The 16,717-nt window shown below is 42.3% G+C and overlaps 1 protein-coding gene across 2 annotated transcripts in view; it reads right to left on the reverse strand.

The window, feature by feature from the left end:
* The window catches only part of RICTOR (RPTOR independent companion of MTOR complex 2), a 1,007,050-nt gene that overhangs the window by 839,173 nt on the left and 151,160 nt on the right, over positions 1-16,717 (reverse strand). For both annotated transcript variants that reach the window (XM_069221337.1, XM_069221336.1), the window contains exons 9-10: positions 5,487-5,554; positions 2,636-2,703 (exon numbers count right to left, since the gene is read on the reverse strand). In XM_069221337.1, the coding sequence (XP_069077438.1) occupies positions 2,636-2,703; positions 5,487-5,554 (136 nt within the window). The remainder of the gene's footprint in view (positions 1-2,635; positions 2,704-5,486; positions 5,555-16,717) is intronic.

A 16,717-nucleotide genomic window follows, 5' to 3' on the forward strand; every position in this document is an offset into this window, starting at 1 on the left:
ACCAGGGGTCAAAGACAAGAGCTTAACATACTGATGTAAGACCAGCTTGCAGTCAGTCTGCTGTTGGTCAGTGAGGGTGTCTATAAAGTCCACTCCTTCAACTGAGCCATCTTTGGGGTTGCTGGAGAGGAGCTCAGGGAGAGGTTCACTCTCAGCTTCCTGTCCCTCATGAGTGACCAAGAGCATAGTTATCTCAGCTCTGTCATAATATGCGATTGACATGGATAACCCTTTTAGGGTTCCTGCAAGAGCCAAAGTCCACTACGTAGGTGACTTTCCCTTATCTTTCAAGGATAGGGTACTGTAGGAGAACAGAGTTATGTTGAAGCACCCCCTCCCCCAACACACACACACTGTTTGCCTAGTATTTCATGCAACTTTGGTTTAAGTGCACAGGATCTCTGCCACAAAGTCCCCAGTGCCAGTGCTCTTTCCCCCAAAACAGTCCAATTGGCAAATCCTTTAGCACCCCTTAAGTCCCTAGTAAATGGCACCCCTGGTACCTGGGGCCTGAGGTGCTAAAGAGGGTTCATAAGAAAGGGGACAAGTTTCTGAGGCTGTGGAAGAGGGCTGGTAGCCTTGCCATGCTGCTTCATCTGCTTAGGAGGTGACAGAGGTTCCAGAGCCTTCTCAAAGATGAGCTGTCTCTTGGATGTCTACCGGAAGGATGCCCTTTAGCTGGGAGAGGATTCGTATGTGTGGGGGTGGACCATGATGTGCCACTAGTGGGTGTTGAGCTCATCACGCAGTTTGTGGGTTAGGAGAAGACAACGTAAGGTGCTTCTTTCAGTGCCAAAGTCTTCTGTGTCGGCACATGGGTCGATGGAGCACATGGGGCTTTCGATGCCTAAGGCTTCCGCTCGAAAGGGCATTTTGGGACAGAGGTTGAAGTGGTCAGCGCTGAGTGCGTCGGCTTCACTGGCATGATGTGGCTGGGTGTGGGTCCGAAGCAGAAGTTCGGTGCTGATCACGACTTAAGGGCAGTGGCAACACGGAAGCCTGTCCGAGCTTCAATCGTATCTGGTTGGGCCTGGAGTTGGGGGGGTGGGAAGGGAATGCTCGGAGTGCAAATTGGGATGTCTCAGATTTTCATATTTGAGCCGGAACTTGCTTCAAGCGAGAAGGCCTCCTTCTCAGCTGCCGATGATTTCGGCTGATACTTCCTCTCAGGATCCTCAATGCCAAACGGAGGTCTGGGGTGATGTCTCCAACTCTGTGAAACATTTCCAAACGACAAGCCTGATGACGTCGAATAGTCTACTTCGACCAGAAGGAGGGCAGGTGTTGCAGGAGACTGCACTGTGCTCAGGCTAGAGACAGAGGTTGAAGACCTGATAAGATCAGCCCAGGGGTATTTCATGAGACGGAGGACAGTATCAGAAAGGCACCTGTTCCATCACAAGCAATGCATGTCGATGACAGGGTGAAACAAATGGGGGTGGCCCCGAAGGGCGATACCCCCTCCCTGGGGTCGAAGTCAGCCTGAAGCCCATTCAATTGAAGCTGTGTGAATCAAGATGCAAGAAAGTGAAGCTGCAATAGCAAAACAATACCAACGCAAAGGAAAGGAACTGAAGAGAACACCACAACAGCACTGATCCAGAGCTTAGTAAAACACAAAAGAAACCTAATGGCAAAAAGAAAAAAGTATAACAAGAGAGCCGATGACCATGGCCATTACAATAAAGAGGTGGAGTCACACTACCCAGTGACTCAAGAAGAATTCTTCAAAGCAAAGCAAGTTGCAGACATCTGGACCCAACACTAGATGGCAGGAGTATGTGCAGAACATGTATCTACAGCCACACATGCCTCAACTATAATCTCTCTTGAAAAAAGAGCCTTATATCAAAAATCCTTAGAAAACTGTAATTATGGAAGAAACCCACAAAATATTTATTAAAAATGCAAATTATCTTCGAAGAAATTCTGTAAGTAGGTAAGTCATAGATTTCCTTGAAGTACATTAAAGAACAAAACGTAGTACCTTCCACCAGTAGAAAATGTTGCAAGCAAAAATTAACAGAGTATGAAAACATATTTTCTCCACCGATGGAGAATTTCTTTCTATTATCAGTCCACTAAAAATGCATATGCTTCCCCCTCCTCACTCCAGAACATGTTATAGTGCTGTCTTTGACAGGCACAATAAAATATGTTCCTAAGGTTGGACACTATACTTAAAAGGTACATCAAATAAACACAGTACAATTTAAAAGCTATTCATGAAGAAAATCCACAATTTTGGTATTTTTTCTACATTCGTAAATACATATTACAAACAACAGATTTTAACAATTCTAATTCTATAATTCAGGATGCAGAATTTACATTGATAAACTCTTTTACACTGTGGTGCGCAACACACAATAAATCTTAATGACAGTACACATAAGTTACATTTCAGGCATTTACTTTTTACATTACACTATACATTTTTACACAGAAAATAAAGTGGGTTGCTCGGAATCACACAATGCATTGTCAAGAGCTAAATCAGGGATTAGAATCCAGAGCTCTAATTATTATGATTAGCACCTATTTGACAAAACTATACATCTGTGCTCTATTGGAAAATTTGTGAATTATTTTAGAAGGGTTAATTTGTCAAGCTATATGTAGAAAAGATACTCACCTGCCCAGGATCGGAAGGTTGCCACAATGCCCATTTTACTGGCTAGGAAACGTGACTCTCTGTCCTCTCTGGGCAAAATAAACACAAATAAGTAGTTGCATAGAGAACATTTATTATGTTACTCAGCTGCTGCTAGACACTTTCAAACAAAATTATTCTTACCTTTAATTATACTTTGAAACAAATTCTACAGAACTGCACTAAAAGGATGGCCGTGCATGGCCAATACTCTAAGATGCACTTGCTTTACCATATCAATTATTTTAAAACAGATCTATCTTAAAGTCATTAGCTGATTCAAAAATGCATTAATCTTTCAGCAACACTGCTTGTGTTTGGTATTAAGCTCTGTGACACCATCTTCCCGATTGTGAAATTGCAACACTGTTTTCCCATTAACATCTAAATAACTTTCAAGCCTGTCTGTCACACACACAAGTAGGAAGCACAGAAACATAATACAGCAATGATTTATTGGATTCTCCCTGCACTTTTCTGACACAATCTTAGTTCAAGCCTACAATACACTGCAATTCAAAGTCGAAAACTACTCTGCAGTCTCTGATTCTTAGCAATGGAAGGGATTCCAAAATGACAATCCATTTCAATTTTAGGAACTTTACCTTCAGAAGAAAACACTTTGACAGTGCACTATTTTTTTTGTAGCTAGGAAGAAACTTAAGGTAGTTCAGTTAGCGAAAATGCGCTTTACATGCATGTTATTCAGCACGTTCAAACAATATAAACTATGTTTTAGTATTATACAGTATAAACTATACTTTAGAATTATGCTACCAGCTTAGATATTAATAAACAACACAACTGACACCACCAAAATGTTATGTATACACACCCTAAACTCTATTTTTGGAGCATGAAATTCATTCGAACGGCGGCGTCAACAACATGACAATCGTAGGAAATCTTCCTTTTATGTGTGGTTACCGCAGCTTTTTTGTCTTTTCTTAGACCCTCTATTTTGCTGTCTTTAGGACTCCTTGCACTTTACCTCTGCTATCCATTAGTAAAGTGACTGCGCTCCCCCTCTGAACAGTCAAATTGAAATACTCAATAGGCATATTGATTTGCCTTCAAGTCCCTAGTATACGTAACTAAGTGTACCTAGGGCCTGGCACGTATTGTGTCATCCACTACAGTGACCGTGCAAACAGGACTTCAGGCCTACCACAGTGTAGCAGTGTAAAAAGTGCAATTTAACCTGTCAAAATAAACAATTTTGATAAGTAAAAAGCTCCTTCTAAAATAATAATAAGCGACCCCTATGCAGGTGCCACAAGGCAGGGTGCATGGTATTTAAAGGTAGGGCATGCAAAAACGTAAAGATAACATGTTTACAGTGACTATGCTTCCTAGGAGCAAACAATAGGCTGACTTGAATGGGTAGAGGAATATGCAGGGAAGGGGCATCCTTTGACCCTACAGTGTCAAATCCTGCTTGAATGTCAGATTCAGCTTGATCGGTCAGGTATGTTTATATATAAACCTTGAAGAGAGAACAGGATGGCAAGATAAATCTTGTGGATCCACTTTGGTTTTGTCCTATCAGACTTCTGTATCTGGGTTTGTTGGGGGTACAGTTGCTGCCTCAAACCAGATTTTAGTGTTAGATGTGGGAGGACACTTGGATTATCATACTCTGAGCCCAAGTTTAGTGTGGGTAAACATTTCTGCCACCTTGAAAATGCCCTAAGTGGGTAGGGTTGACCCGGGAACTTTTGCCCCATTGGTAAGGAAGTGTCCAGGTGTCATTCCCACCCACAAATTTGTGCCAGTCATAAACGTGGGACTGCCAAGCACCCACTTCAGAACACTTTCTGGACCTGCTATCTACGACCCAAGAGGAGCCAGAGTCGCAGGCCCTGCTCACTTTAGTATCCATGACAAAATGGTGGACTCAGAGTTATAACGCTGACTTCTTGTTAAAACTACAGGGACACAAGAAGCTACAAGAGGCCTTTTCCTGGAAACACCCAGCTGACCACTGGCAATAGGACCTGGACCAGACCCTGCTGTTGGCCTTTGCTGGACACCATCTCAGTCTTTAGGTGCTTCTACTGAAGAGCTTTAGAAGTGTACTCCTGTGGTGGACTGGGACGTAAAGGACTAACGGCCTGATTTAGATCTTGGTGGATGAGGAATACTCCATCACAATCATAACAGATATCCCCTCAGCCATATTGCAAACCCATTATAGCCTATGGAGATCATAATGCAGCGGGTGGGATATCCGTCACATTTGTGAGGAAGTATTCCATCCGCCAAGATCTAACTCAGGCCCTAAATCAGAAGGTACAATCTTCGACCTGGATGAACCTGGTGGGTGCTCCTTCGCAGTCAGCATCAAATGGACTTATGTCCCAGTCTGCTTAACATTTTTATTGCACTGCATTTTAACTTTATTACTGTTTGGATACTGCATATTTTATACATTGCCCTAAGTTAAGACTGTCTGCGCTGTGCCAGGGCTACCATGGATTTGAGCGCATGTTAATTTAGAGACTTTGCGGGTTCACACTGACAAGGGTTGTGATTATTCCATAAAGTGGATAGTCATCTGCCACAAATAATAATTCAATGTCATACAGAAATGTATAAGGAGTTAACCACCTATTCTTCAAGTTTATTGTAGTCTTATTTTAATTCTGTTACTGCTTTTTCAAAGACAACACAGAACCATTCCTTATATCCTTTTCCAAGAATGATAATCAGCAGAGGCAAATCCTGACACACTACACTTTCATCTACAGTCACAACCCAGGTTAAATCCAAACCACTAGATCATTTGGTAATATGATACATTTCAGGATAATCAGTAAAAGATAGTACTTACTTCAACTGTCCTTCTGCAGTGTCTGGGTTGTGTCTGTAGTGGAAATCTGTATATGGTGCTAAAATTTGCTAGGAAAGAAAAATAAATGCCGTCAGTACTCTCATTAGATCACCCGGCTACTAATTTCTTAATGCTCAAACAATAAATTAGTATTTAAATTTTATGTACTAAGTCAGGAATTCTTAAGTTATTCCTTGTTGCATCATTCGATGAAATATAGAAGAACTGTGCTTTTTTAGCCAAATTAAGATTGTTTTACTATTTAATAGTTTTTACAATATATGTTTACAGACAGTGGGTGTACAAGTGCAGCTGTGCCTATCTGCAATGTTAGACTTTGTCAAATCAATACATTGTGAAGTTTCATCCCAATTCGCAAAGATTAACAAGTTAGTTAAGGCCTCTGGTATATGTAGGTCATAGAGGTGGGCAGATCAAATAAGCAATTCTTGACTTGAAATTTGTACAAGCAAGAAGACAATTACATGCACATCCCAGCAAGGTTTTAGTGGGTTCATTTTGACTCTATTCATTAGAATTCTACAAATATTCATAAAATAATTATACGAGCTCAGGCTTTATGGTGGATTGTTTGTTTTGCCATGTGGAGGAGATATGTGTTTGTGTGAATGTAAGTATACATATGTATGTAAGTATATATGTATATGTAGATATGGAAAATGTCACTAACCCAGTGTACATCTGTTTGTGGCATGTAGTGCTGAAGATTCACATGCTATGCATAGCTCTTCCGACATCTAGTGGTGGGCTCGGAGTGTTACAACTTATTTTATTTTTTTACGAATAAGCCTTTTTGGAGTAACAGGATCAAGTGACTCCTCCTCTTGATTACAGTGCGCATGGGCATAGACTCCATTGTTAGATTGTTTTCCCCGCAAAGGGTGAAGGAAGGAGTGATAGAGTATAAGAATATAAATAGATGTCCATGCAAATATAAATGTATCTACATATTTACAAATGATAAACTTTCAACGAATACAGGCTTCCAGCGAGGAGGGAGGGTGCATGTGAATCTGCAGCACTACATGCCATGAACAGATGTATACTGGGTAAGTGACATTTACCGATCAATGGCATGTGTAGCTGAAGATACACATGCTATGCATAGGCTACAAAGCAGTTAATCCTCCCAAAAATAGTGGTGGCTAGCCTGTAGGAGTTGAAGTTGTTTGAAATAGTGTTCTTAAGAAAGCTTGGCCAACATTGGCTTGTTGTTTTGAAAATTCATCCACACAATGTTTTGTAAATGTATGAGTAGACCATGTGGCAGCTTTACATATATCAGCCACTGGGATGTTTCCTAAAAATGCCATACTCCCCTTTCTTTCTTATAGAATGTGCTCTACATGTGATCAAAAGTTGTCTTTTTGCCTTAATGTAATGTGTTTGCAAGCATCTAACATTCCATCTTGCTAACCCTTGCTTAGAGATAGGATTGTCTTTATGTGGTTGCCGAAACACAACAAACAGGTCTTTTGTTTTCCTAAAATCTTTAGTTCTATCTATATAGTATATATATAAGAGCTCTTTTGAGATCAAGAGTATGAAGGGCTCTTTCTGCAACTGAATCTGGCTGTGGAAAGAAGACTGGCGATTCCATTGATTAGTTAATGTGAAAAGGAGATACTACTTTTGGTAGGAATTTGGGATTTGTCCTAAGTACAACTTTATGTTTGTGTACTTGTAATAAAGGTTCTTTTAGAGTGAATCCGTGTATTTCACTAACTCTTCATAGTGAAGTAATAGCTACTAGGAACCTTCCATGTCAAAAATTGAATTTGACAAGAGTCCATGGGTTCAAAAGGTAGGCCCATGAGTCTCGTAAGTACCATATTTAGATTCCAAGTTGGAACAGGTGGTGTTCCAGGCGGAATAATTTGTTTTAATCCTCAATGAAGGCTTTTATAACTGGAACTCTGTCAACATCAGGACAGTGCGCGCTCTACGGGCGACGTAATGCTAAAAGCCAATCCTTTAAGTCATGTAATATTTCATGAATTATGTGGTAATACAGTATGTTAACCTTTTGCACTGCAGAGATTCATATTGAAACATCATTAATACTGTTTGCAATGCACTGCTCATTTTCAAGACTTTGCTGTAGAATTACAGGGTGTGGTTAGGCTGTGGTCCCTATTCTAAGCCTTTCTAGAATCTTTTCCTGCAGCCTAGCTGGGTGTGGCACGTGGGCGGGCCTGGGTCTATTTAAGGGAACCAGCCCAGCTCCAGGTGCTCACTATTCAGATGTCCCGGTGCAGAGCAGCAGCATTTTCCTGAGCTCCTGTCCCTAAGGCCTGCCTAGGATTTCCAGGCCCTGTCTTCATTTCCTTGGTGATCTTCAAGAAGGGCGGTAAGGCGGAGGTCGGGTTAGGCCCCCAACTCCGTTTTCAGAAATACTCGAGTTTTGGGCCTTTCGGTTAAATCGCGTATGCAATGGTTTTCTTGGCATTTAAATCTTGCAGTTCGGATCGGCAGTGTGCACAATCGTATCTTGGCATTTAAACCTTGATGGTTGAATCGACAACAGTGTGCACGATTCATTTTTGGCATTTAACTCTTACAGTTCAGATCGGCAGTGTGCGCAATCGTATTTTGGCATTTTAACCCTTGATGGTTGAATCAGTAGCAGTGTGCACGATTCATTCTTGGCATTTAGCGCTTGAAGTTCAGATCGGCAGTGTTTGCGATCACGTATTGACATTTGAACTTTGATGGTCGAATCGGCATCAGTGTGCGCGATTCATTCTTGGCAATTAAAACTTGCAATTCAGATCGGCAGAGTGCGCAATCGTACTTTGGCATTTAAATCCTGATGACTGAACCGATGTGCGTGAGTCATTCTTGGCATTTAACCCTTGTGTTTCAGATCGGCAGATAGAGCGATCATTTCTAGACATGGAAATCCTGATGCACAGTTTGATATTTAAAGTGTATAATAATTCATAAGCTTGAAAGCCTAGACAGAGGGCCTGATTCTAACTTTGGAGGACGGTGTTAAACCGTCCCAAAAGTGGCGGATATACCACCTACCGTATTACGAGTTCCATAGGATATAATGGACTCGTAATACGGTAGGTGGTATATCCGCCACTTTTGGGACGGTTTAACACCGTCCTCCAAAGTTAGAATCAGGCCCAGAGTGTATCCTTGCAGTATCATTCATGAACTTATCACAGTTTATTCCTGAAAACCAATGTGTTCATTGATTACTGTTATACTGTGTCCCTACACTATAATTCATGAGTCTAACGCAGTTTATTCCTGAAAAAGCTAATGTTTATTGATCACTGCTATGAAGTAATTTCTATTCAAAGAAATAACTCAAGTCAGTTCAAGGTTCAGAGCATAAGATTGAATTCTACAAAAAACTCTCTTATGAAAACTTGCATAATCCTTATTTATTTTCCAGGTCCTCAGAGTTAATAAGGTCATGATATAGGAAAGCTATTGATCATTCATGTTATCAGTATATAGATGTTGTGAACAAAGCTTATGAAAGTCAATGTGAATAATCTGGCTATTGTGTCTTAACTTTTACTTCCACAGGTCTCCTTCCCCGCTGTTCCCAACCTAAAACCCATCTCCCACTTGGCCATTCTTTAACTCTGCGCTATAACGGCTAGTAGAGTTTGGAGCAGCCAACAGGTGGACATATTGGGAACAGGCGCAAACCCCAAGTATCCGGGCTCCTTGACAAACTCTGAATGGAGAAGTGAGTTGAATAGTCTGCAAGTATGCTGATATTGCAGTAAGATGAATTTTAATGGATAAGAAAGCTAAATTGGATTTCTGCAAATGAGGTAGGTAGCATACAATATCTTGAATTGATGCTGTAAGTGGATCAGTGTTTTTAGATGGACATGTTAGCATAACATTGTCTAGTAGTAGGTTTGCGTGCCTGCTTAAGCACTTCCATACATTCTAATGGAAATTTTAGGTATCCAAATTCTATGACTTCAGGAGCCAAATCGCTAAATTGAGAACACTGGGGTTTGGGTGATTGATTTGACCTTTGTTTTGTGTTAATAAATCAGGTCTGTTTGAAAGTTTGGAATGAGGTACTACCGACAGGTCTAAGAGTGTGTTGTACCAATGTTGACGGGCCCATGTTGGGGCTACGAGTATCATGGTCAGAGATGTTGTTGTTGGCCAGAAAGGGAAGGAGTGGGAGAGGGGAGAAAGCATAAGCAAATATCCCTGACCAATTGATCCATAGAGCATTGGCCTTGGAAAGAGGATGTGGGTGTCTGGATGCAAAGTTTTGGAATTTTGCGTTTTCGCTTGTTGCAAATAAGTCTATTTCTAGTGTTCCCCACTTTTCAAAGTAGTTTTGAAGTACCTGAAAGGGAATCTCCCATTCATGTTTCCTTCTTAGGAGATCTGCCAGCTGATTGTGTATTCCTGGAATGTATTCTGGTAACAGATGAATGTGATTGTAAATTGCCCATTTCCATATTGTCTGGGCAAGAAGGGACAGTTGAGATTAATGTGTCCCGCCTTGTTTTTTGAGGTAATACATGATCGTCATAGTGTCTGTTTTTATCAGAACAAATTTGTGTTTGAGAAGGGGTTGAAATGCTTTTAGGGCAAGGAACACAGCTAATAATTCTAACTGTTTTATGTGAAATACTTTCTGTTTGGAATCCCATTCCCCTTGAATGGTGAGGATGTCTAGATGTGCTCCCCAACCTATCATTGATACATCTGTTATTGTGGTCTGAGGCACAGGGCCTTGAAATGACCGCCCCTCCATTAGATTGTTGAGATTCCACCATTGAAGGGATGTGTGCGTTTGGCAGTCCATCAACACTAGATCTTGCAATTGACCTTGTGTCTGAGACCATTGTTGTGAGAGGCATTGTTGTAAAGGCCTCTTGTTGAGTCTTGCATGTGATACTATCGCTATGCAAGATGCCGTAATTCCAAGAATCTTCATGATAAATATTACAGTGTATTGTTGATTTGGCTGTATGTGTGGTATGAGATTTTGGAAAGCCTGTATCCTTTGTGTATTTGGATATGTTAGTGCTTTTTGACTATTTAGAATAGGACCTAGGTAAGGTTGTACTTGTGCTGGTTGAAGGTGAGATTTCTGGTAATTTAGAGTGAATACTATTTAATGAAGGGTTTCTATTACGTATTGAGTGTGTTGATGGCGTTGTGTAAAATTGCTTGATTTTATTAGCCAATCGTCTAGATATGGAAAGACGTGAATGTGTTGCCTTCTTCAGTAGGCTGCTACTACTGCTAGACATTCTGTGAACACTCTTGGAGATGTTGTTATGCCAAATGGCAGAACTTTGAACTGATAATGTTTTCCTGCTATGACAAACCTGAGGTATTTTTTGTGAGCTGGATGGATGGGTATGGAAAATGTCACTTACCCAGTGTACATCTGTTCGTGGCATTAGTCGCTGCAGATTCACATGCTGTGCACAGTCCGCCGTCTGGTGTTGGGCTCGGAGTGTTACAAGTTGTTTTTTTTCGAAGAAGTGTTTTGGAGTCACGAGACCGAGGGACTCCTCCCACTTCGGTTCCATTGCGCATGGGCGTCGACTCCATCTTAGATTGTTTTCCCCGCAGAGGGTGAGGTAGGAGTTGTGTATGCTAGTAATAGTGCCCATGCAATGGAATGAATACGTATGTACAAAATGAAGGTTAAAGTAATATATTTACAAATGTACAAATGTTGAAGATCTACTTCTAAACGGCTACAGGCCCCCGGGGAGGCGGGTGGGCGCATGTGAATCTGCAGCGACTAATGCCACGAACAGATGTACACTGGGTAAGTGACATTTTCCGTTCGGTGGCATGTGTAGCTGCAGATACACATGCTGTGCATAGACTAGTAAGCAGTTACCTCCCCAAAAGCGGTGGTTCAGCCTGTAGGAGTTGAAGTAGTTTGAAATAAAGTTCTTAGTACAGCTTGACCTACTGTGGCTTGTTGTGCAGATAACACATCTACACAGTAGTGCTTAGTAAATGTATGAGGCGTAGACCATGTTGCTGCCTTACATATTTCGTTCATTGGAACATTTCCTAGAAAGGCCATAGTAGCACCTTTCTTTCTGGTTGAGTGTGCCTTTGGTGTAACAGGCAGCTCTCTCTTTGCTTTAAGATAGCAGGTTTGAATGCACCTAACTATCCATCTAGCAATGCCTTGTTTTGAAATAGGATTTCCTGTATGAGGTTTTTGAAAGGCAATAAATAGTTGTTTTGTCTTTCTAATTAGTTTTGTTCTGTCAATGTAGTACATTAGTGCTCTTTTGATGTCTAATGTATGTAGTGCTCTTTCAGCTACGGAATCTGGCTGTGGGAAGAACACTGGTAATTCTACTGTTTGATTTAAGTGGAACGTTGAGACAACCTTTGGTAAGAATTTTGGATTTGTTCTTAGAACTATCTTATTTTTATGTATTTGAATAAATGGTTCTTGTATGGTAAATGCCTGAATCTCACTCACTCTTCTTAGAGATGTGATGGCAATGAGAAATGCAACTTTCCACGTTAAGTATTGCATTTCACAAGAATGCATGGGCTCGAAAGGTGGACCCATGAGTCTTGTTAAGACAATGTTGAGGTGCCATGAAGGAACAGGTGGTGTCCTTGGTGGTATAATTCTCTTTAGGCCTTCCATAAACGCTTTAATGACTGGTATTCTGAATAGTGAAGTTGAGTGAGTAATCTGCAGGTAAGCAGATATTGCGGTGAGATGTATCTTTATGGAAGAAAAAGCTAGATTTGATTTTTGCAAATGTAGTAAATATCCTACTACATCTTTTGGAGATGCGTGTAATGGTTGAATTTGATTGTTATGGCAGTAACAAACAAATCTTTTCCATTTATTTGCATAGCAGTGTCTAGTGGAAGGTCTTCTAGCTTGTTTTATGACCTCCATACATTCCTGTGTGAGGTCTAAGTGTCCGAATTCTAGGATTTCAGGAGCCAAATTGCTAGATTCAGCGATGCTGGGTTTGGATGCCTGATCTGTTGTTTGTGTTGTGTTAACAGATCTGGTCTGTTGGGTAGCTTGACATGAGGTACTACTGACAGGTCTAGTAGTGTTGTGTACCAAGGTTGTCTTGCCCATGTTGGTGCTATTAGTATGAGTTTGAGTTTGTTTTGACTCAATCTGTTTACTAGATATGGAAGGAGAGGGAGAGGGGGAAAAGCGTACGCAAATATCCCTGACCAATTCATCCATAGAGCATTGCCTTGGGATTAGTGGTGTGGGTACCTGGATGCGAAGTTTTGGCATTTTGAGTTTTCTTTTGTTGCAAATAGGTCTATTTGGGGTGTTCCCCAAATTTGAAAGTAAGTGTTCAATATTTGGGGGTGAATTTCCCATTCGTGGATTTGTTGGTGATCCCGAGAGAGATTGTCTGCTAGCTGGTTTTGGATCCCTGGAATAAATTGTGCTATTAGGCGAATGTGGTTGTGAATCGTCCAATGCCATATTTTTTGTGTTAGGAGACACAACTGTGTCGAGTGTGTCCCCCCCTGTTTGTTTAAATAATACATTGTGGTCATGTTGTCTGTTTTGACAAGAATGTATTTGTGGGTTATCATGGGCTGAAATGTATTCAGCGCTAGAAATACTGCTAACAGTTCTAGGTGATTTATGTGAAACTGCCTTTGATGTATGTCCCATTGTCCTTGGATGCTGTGTTGATTGAGGTGTGCTCCCCACCCTGTCATGGAAGCATCTGTTGTTATGACGTATTGTGGCACTGGGTCTTGGAAAGGCCGCCCTTTGTTTAAATTTGTACTGTTCCACCATAGAAGCGAGATGTATGTTTGGCGGTCTATCAACACCAGATCTAGAAGTTGACCCTGTGCATGTGACCATTGTGATGCTAGGCACTGTTGTAAGGGCCGCATGTGTAACCTTGCGTTTGGGACAATGGCTATGCATGAAGACATCATGCCTAGAAGTTTTAATACCATTTTTGCTTGTATCTTTTGTGTTGGATACATGGCCTGTATTACCTTGTGAAATGTTTGAACCCTTTGTGGACTTGGAGTGGCTATCCCTTCTGTTGTGTTGATTGTCGCTCCTAAGTATTGCTGTGTTTGGCACGGCAAAAGGTGTGACTTTGCATAGTTGATGGAGAAACCCAGCTTGTGAAGGGTCTGTATGACATACTTTGTGTGATATGAACACTTTGTTAGCGTGTTGGTTTTGATTAACCAGTCGTCTAAGTAAGGGAACACGTGTATTTGCTGCCTTCTGATATGTGCAGCTACTACTGCTAGGCATTTTGTAAAGACTCTTGGCGCAGTTGTTATTCCAAATGGCAACACTTTGAATTGGTAATGTATTCCTTTGAATACGAACCTTAGGTATTTCCTGTGTGAAGGATGTATCGGTATATGGAAATACGCATCTTTTAGGTCTAATGTTGTCATGTAGTCTTGCTGTTTGAGCAGTGGGATTACGTCTTGTAATGTGACCATGTGAAAGTGGTCTGATTTGATGTAGGTATTTAGTGTTCTGAGATCTAGTATTGGTCTCAGAGTTTTGTCCTTTTTTGGTATTAGAAAGTACAGTGAGTAAACTCCTGTGTTTTTCTGTAGACTTGGTACTAATTCTATTGCGTCCTTTTGCAGTAATGCTTGAACTTCTAGTCCTAGAAGATCTACATGCTGTTTTGACATATTGTGTGTTTTCGGTGGGACGTTTGGAGGGAATTTGAGAAATTCTATGCAATAACCATGTTGGATAATTGCTAAGACCCAAGTGTTTGTTGTTATTTCCTCCCAAGATTTGTAGAACTGGCTTAGTCTTCCCCCCACTGGTGTTGTGTGAAGGGGTTGTGTGACTTGTGATTCACTGTTTATTTTGAGGGGTTTTGGGACCTTGAAATTTTCCCCGATTTCTTGGGAATTGGCCTCCTCTGTATTGTCCCCGAAAACCTCCCCTTTGATATTTTCCCTGGTAGGTAGGTGGTCTTGTCTGTGAGGTGTTGGTTTCTGTGGGTTGACCTCGAAACCCTCCCCTAAAAGGTGTCTTCCAAAATGTGCCTCTGCTCTGCGGGGAGTACAGTGCGCCCATGGCTTTGGCTGTATCGGTGTCCTTTTTTAGTTTTTCAAGGCAGTGTCCATCTCCGGCCCAAATAATTGCTGTTCATTAAACGGCATATTGAGCACAGCCTGTTGTATTTCCGGTTTGAACCCAGATGTGCGCAGCCATGGGTGCCTCCTTATTGTGACTGCAGTGTTTATTGTCCTTGCAGCTGTATCCGCTGCATCCATGGAAGACCGTATCTGATTGTTCGAGATACTTTGTCCCTCTTCCACCACCTGTTGCGCTCTTTTTTGGAACTCTTTGGGTAGGTGTTCGATGAAATGTTGCATTTCATCCCAATGAGCCCTGTCGTATCTCGCCAAGAGTGCTTGCGAGTTGGCGATACGCCACTGATTTGCTGCTTGTGCTGCAACCCTTTTTCCCGCTGCATCAAATTTGCGGCTCTCCTTGTCCGGAGGTGGTGCGTCGCTTGATTTATGCGAGTTGGCTCTCTTACGAGCTGCCCCCACAACTACTCAGTCCGGTGTCAGTTGTGTTGTAATGAATATAGGGTCTGTGGGTGGTGCCTTATATTTTTTCTCCACCCTTGGAGTTATGGCTCTGCCTTTAACTGGCTCCTGAAATATTTGTTTCGATGTGCCTTAGCATTCCTGGGAGCATGGGAAGGCTTTGATAATGGCTATGGGTGGAGGACAGGGTGTTAAAGAGGAAGTCATCCTCAATAGGTTCCGAATGTAGTGATACATTGTGGAATTCGGCTGCCCTAGCAACCACCTGTGCATATGATGTACTGTCCTCAGGTGGTGACGGTTTAGTTGGGTACGACTCTGGGCTATTGTCCGATACTGGAGCGTCGTAGAGGTCCCATGCATCTGGATCATCCTGGCTCATTGTGGTATGAGCAGGTGAGTGTGTTAATGGTGGAGTTTGCGCCGGTGATGCATGAGTTGATGGTGGTGGAGAAGGTGGTGGAGTTACTTTCTTTACCACCTTTGCTTGTGGTTGCTTGTCTCCTTGTTGGAAGGCAAGTTTCCTTTTTATCTTGATTGGGGGAAGAGTGCTGATCTTCCCTGTATCTTTTTGAATAAAGAGCCGCCTTTGCGTGTGATCTGGCTCTATTGTTTGTAATTCCTCTTCAAATCTGTGTTTTTTCATTTGAAAGGACAGTCCTTGTTCCTCTGAGTAGGAACTAATTCTCAGTTCGGATGCCGGATGTTTCGGCACCGAAACCGTTTCTATTGATTTTTTCGGCTCCGACAAAATCTTTTTTCTTTTCTGCGTCGTGCCCTCTCGGTGCCGACCAACTTCGGTGCCGCTATCTCGGTGCCGAATCTTTTCTGCGCCACTCTCTCGGGCCCGAGATTGCTGCGTGCCTGTATCTCGACCGGAGTTGGATGACTTCGACACCAGCTCGCCCTTTTTCGGTGCCGATGGACGGTCACCTACTTTTTGGGTTAAGCCATGGCCTGTTGGCGGTGGCGTCCCCTGGGCTTTGTCAGTCTTTTCGTGAGCTTTTTGTTTCGACGTCTTACTCACGGTTGACGTTTCTTCGGCGTCAAGTTCTTCGGAATCCGACTCGTGGATGGAGAAAGTTTCTTCTTCTTCCTCCTCGAACCGTTGTTGTCCTGTCGGCGTGGACGCCATATGCAATCTCCTGGCTCTTCGGTCTCTGAGCGTTTTCCTCGACCGAAACGCGCAACAGGCTTCGCACGTATCCTCCTTGTGCTCGGAGGACAGGCACAAGTTACAGACCAAATGTTGATCCGTATAAGGATATTTATTATGGCATTTAGGACAGAATCGGAACGGGGTCCGTTCCATCAGTCTTGAAGTCGCACGCGGTCGGGCCGACCAGGCCCCGACGGGGGATCGAAATTACCCCGAAGGGCTACCGGAGCTCTTCAAGATTCGGTGTCGATTTGTTCTAACTAACCCGATACCGAACGAAACAATACCGACGAATTTTTCCGAGATTCTGACTAACTTTCCGACCTGAAACACGGAGCGAAAAGGAACACGTCCGAACCCGATGGCGGAAAAAAAACAATCTAAGATGGAGTCGGCGCCCATGCGCAATGGAACCGAAGTGGGAGGAGTCCCTCGGTGTCGTGACTCCAAAACACTTCTTCGAAAAAAAACAACTTGTAACACTCCGAGCCCAACACCAGACGGCGGACTGTGC

This window comes from Pleurodeles waltl, chromosome 1_1 (genome assembly GCF_031143425.1).
Source record: "Pleurodeles waltl isolate 20211129_DDA chromosome 1_1, aPleWal1.hap1.20221129, whole genome shotgun sequence".
NCBI classification, from domain to species: Eukaryota; Metazoa; Chordata; class Amphibia; order Caudata; family Salamandridae; genus Pleurodeles; species Pleurodeles waltl.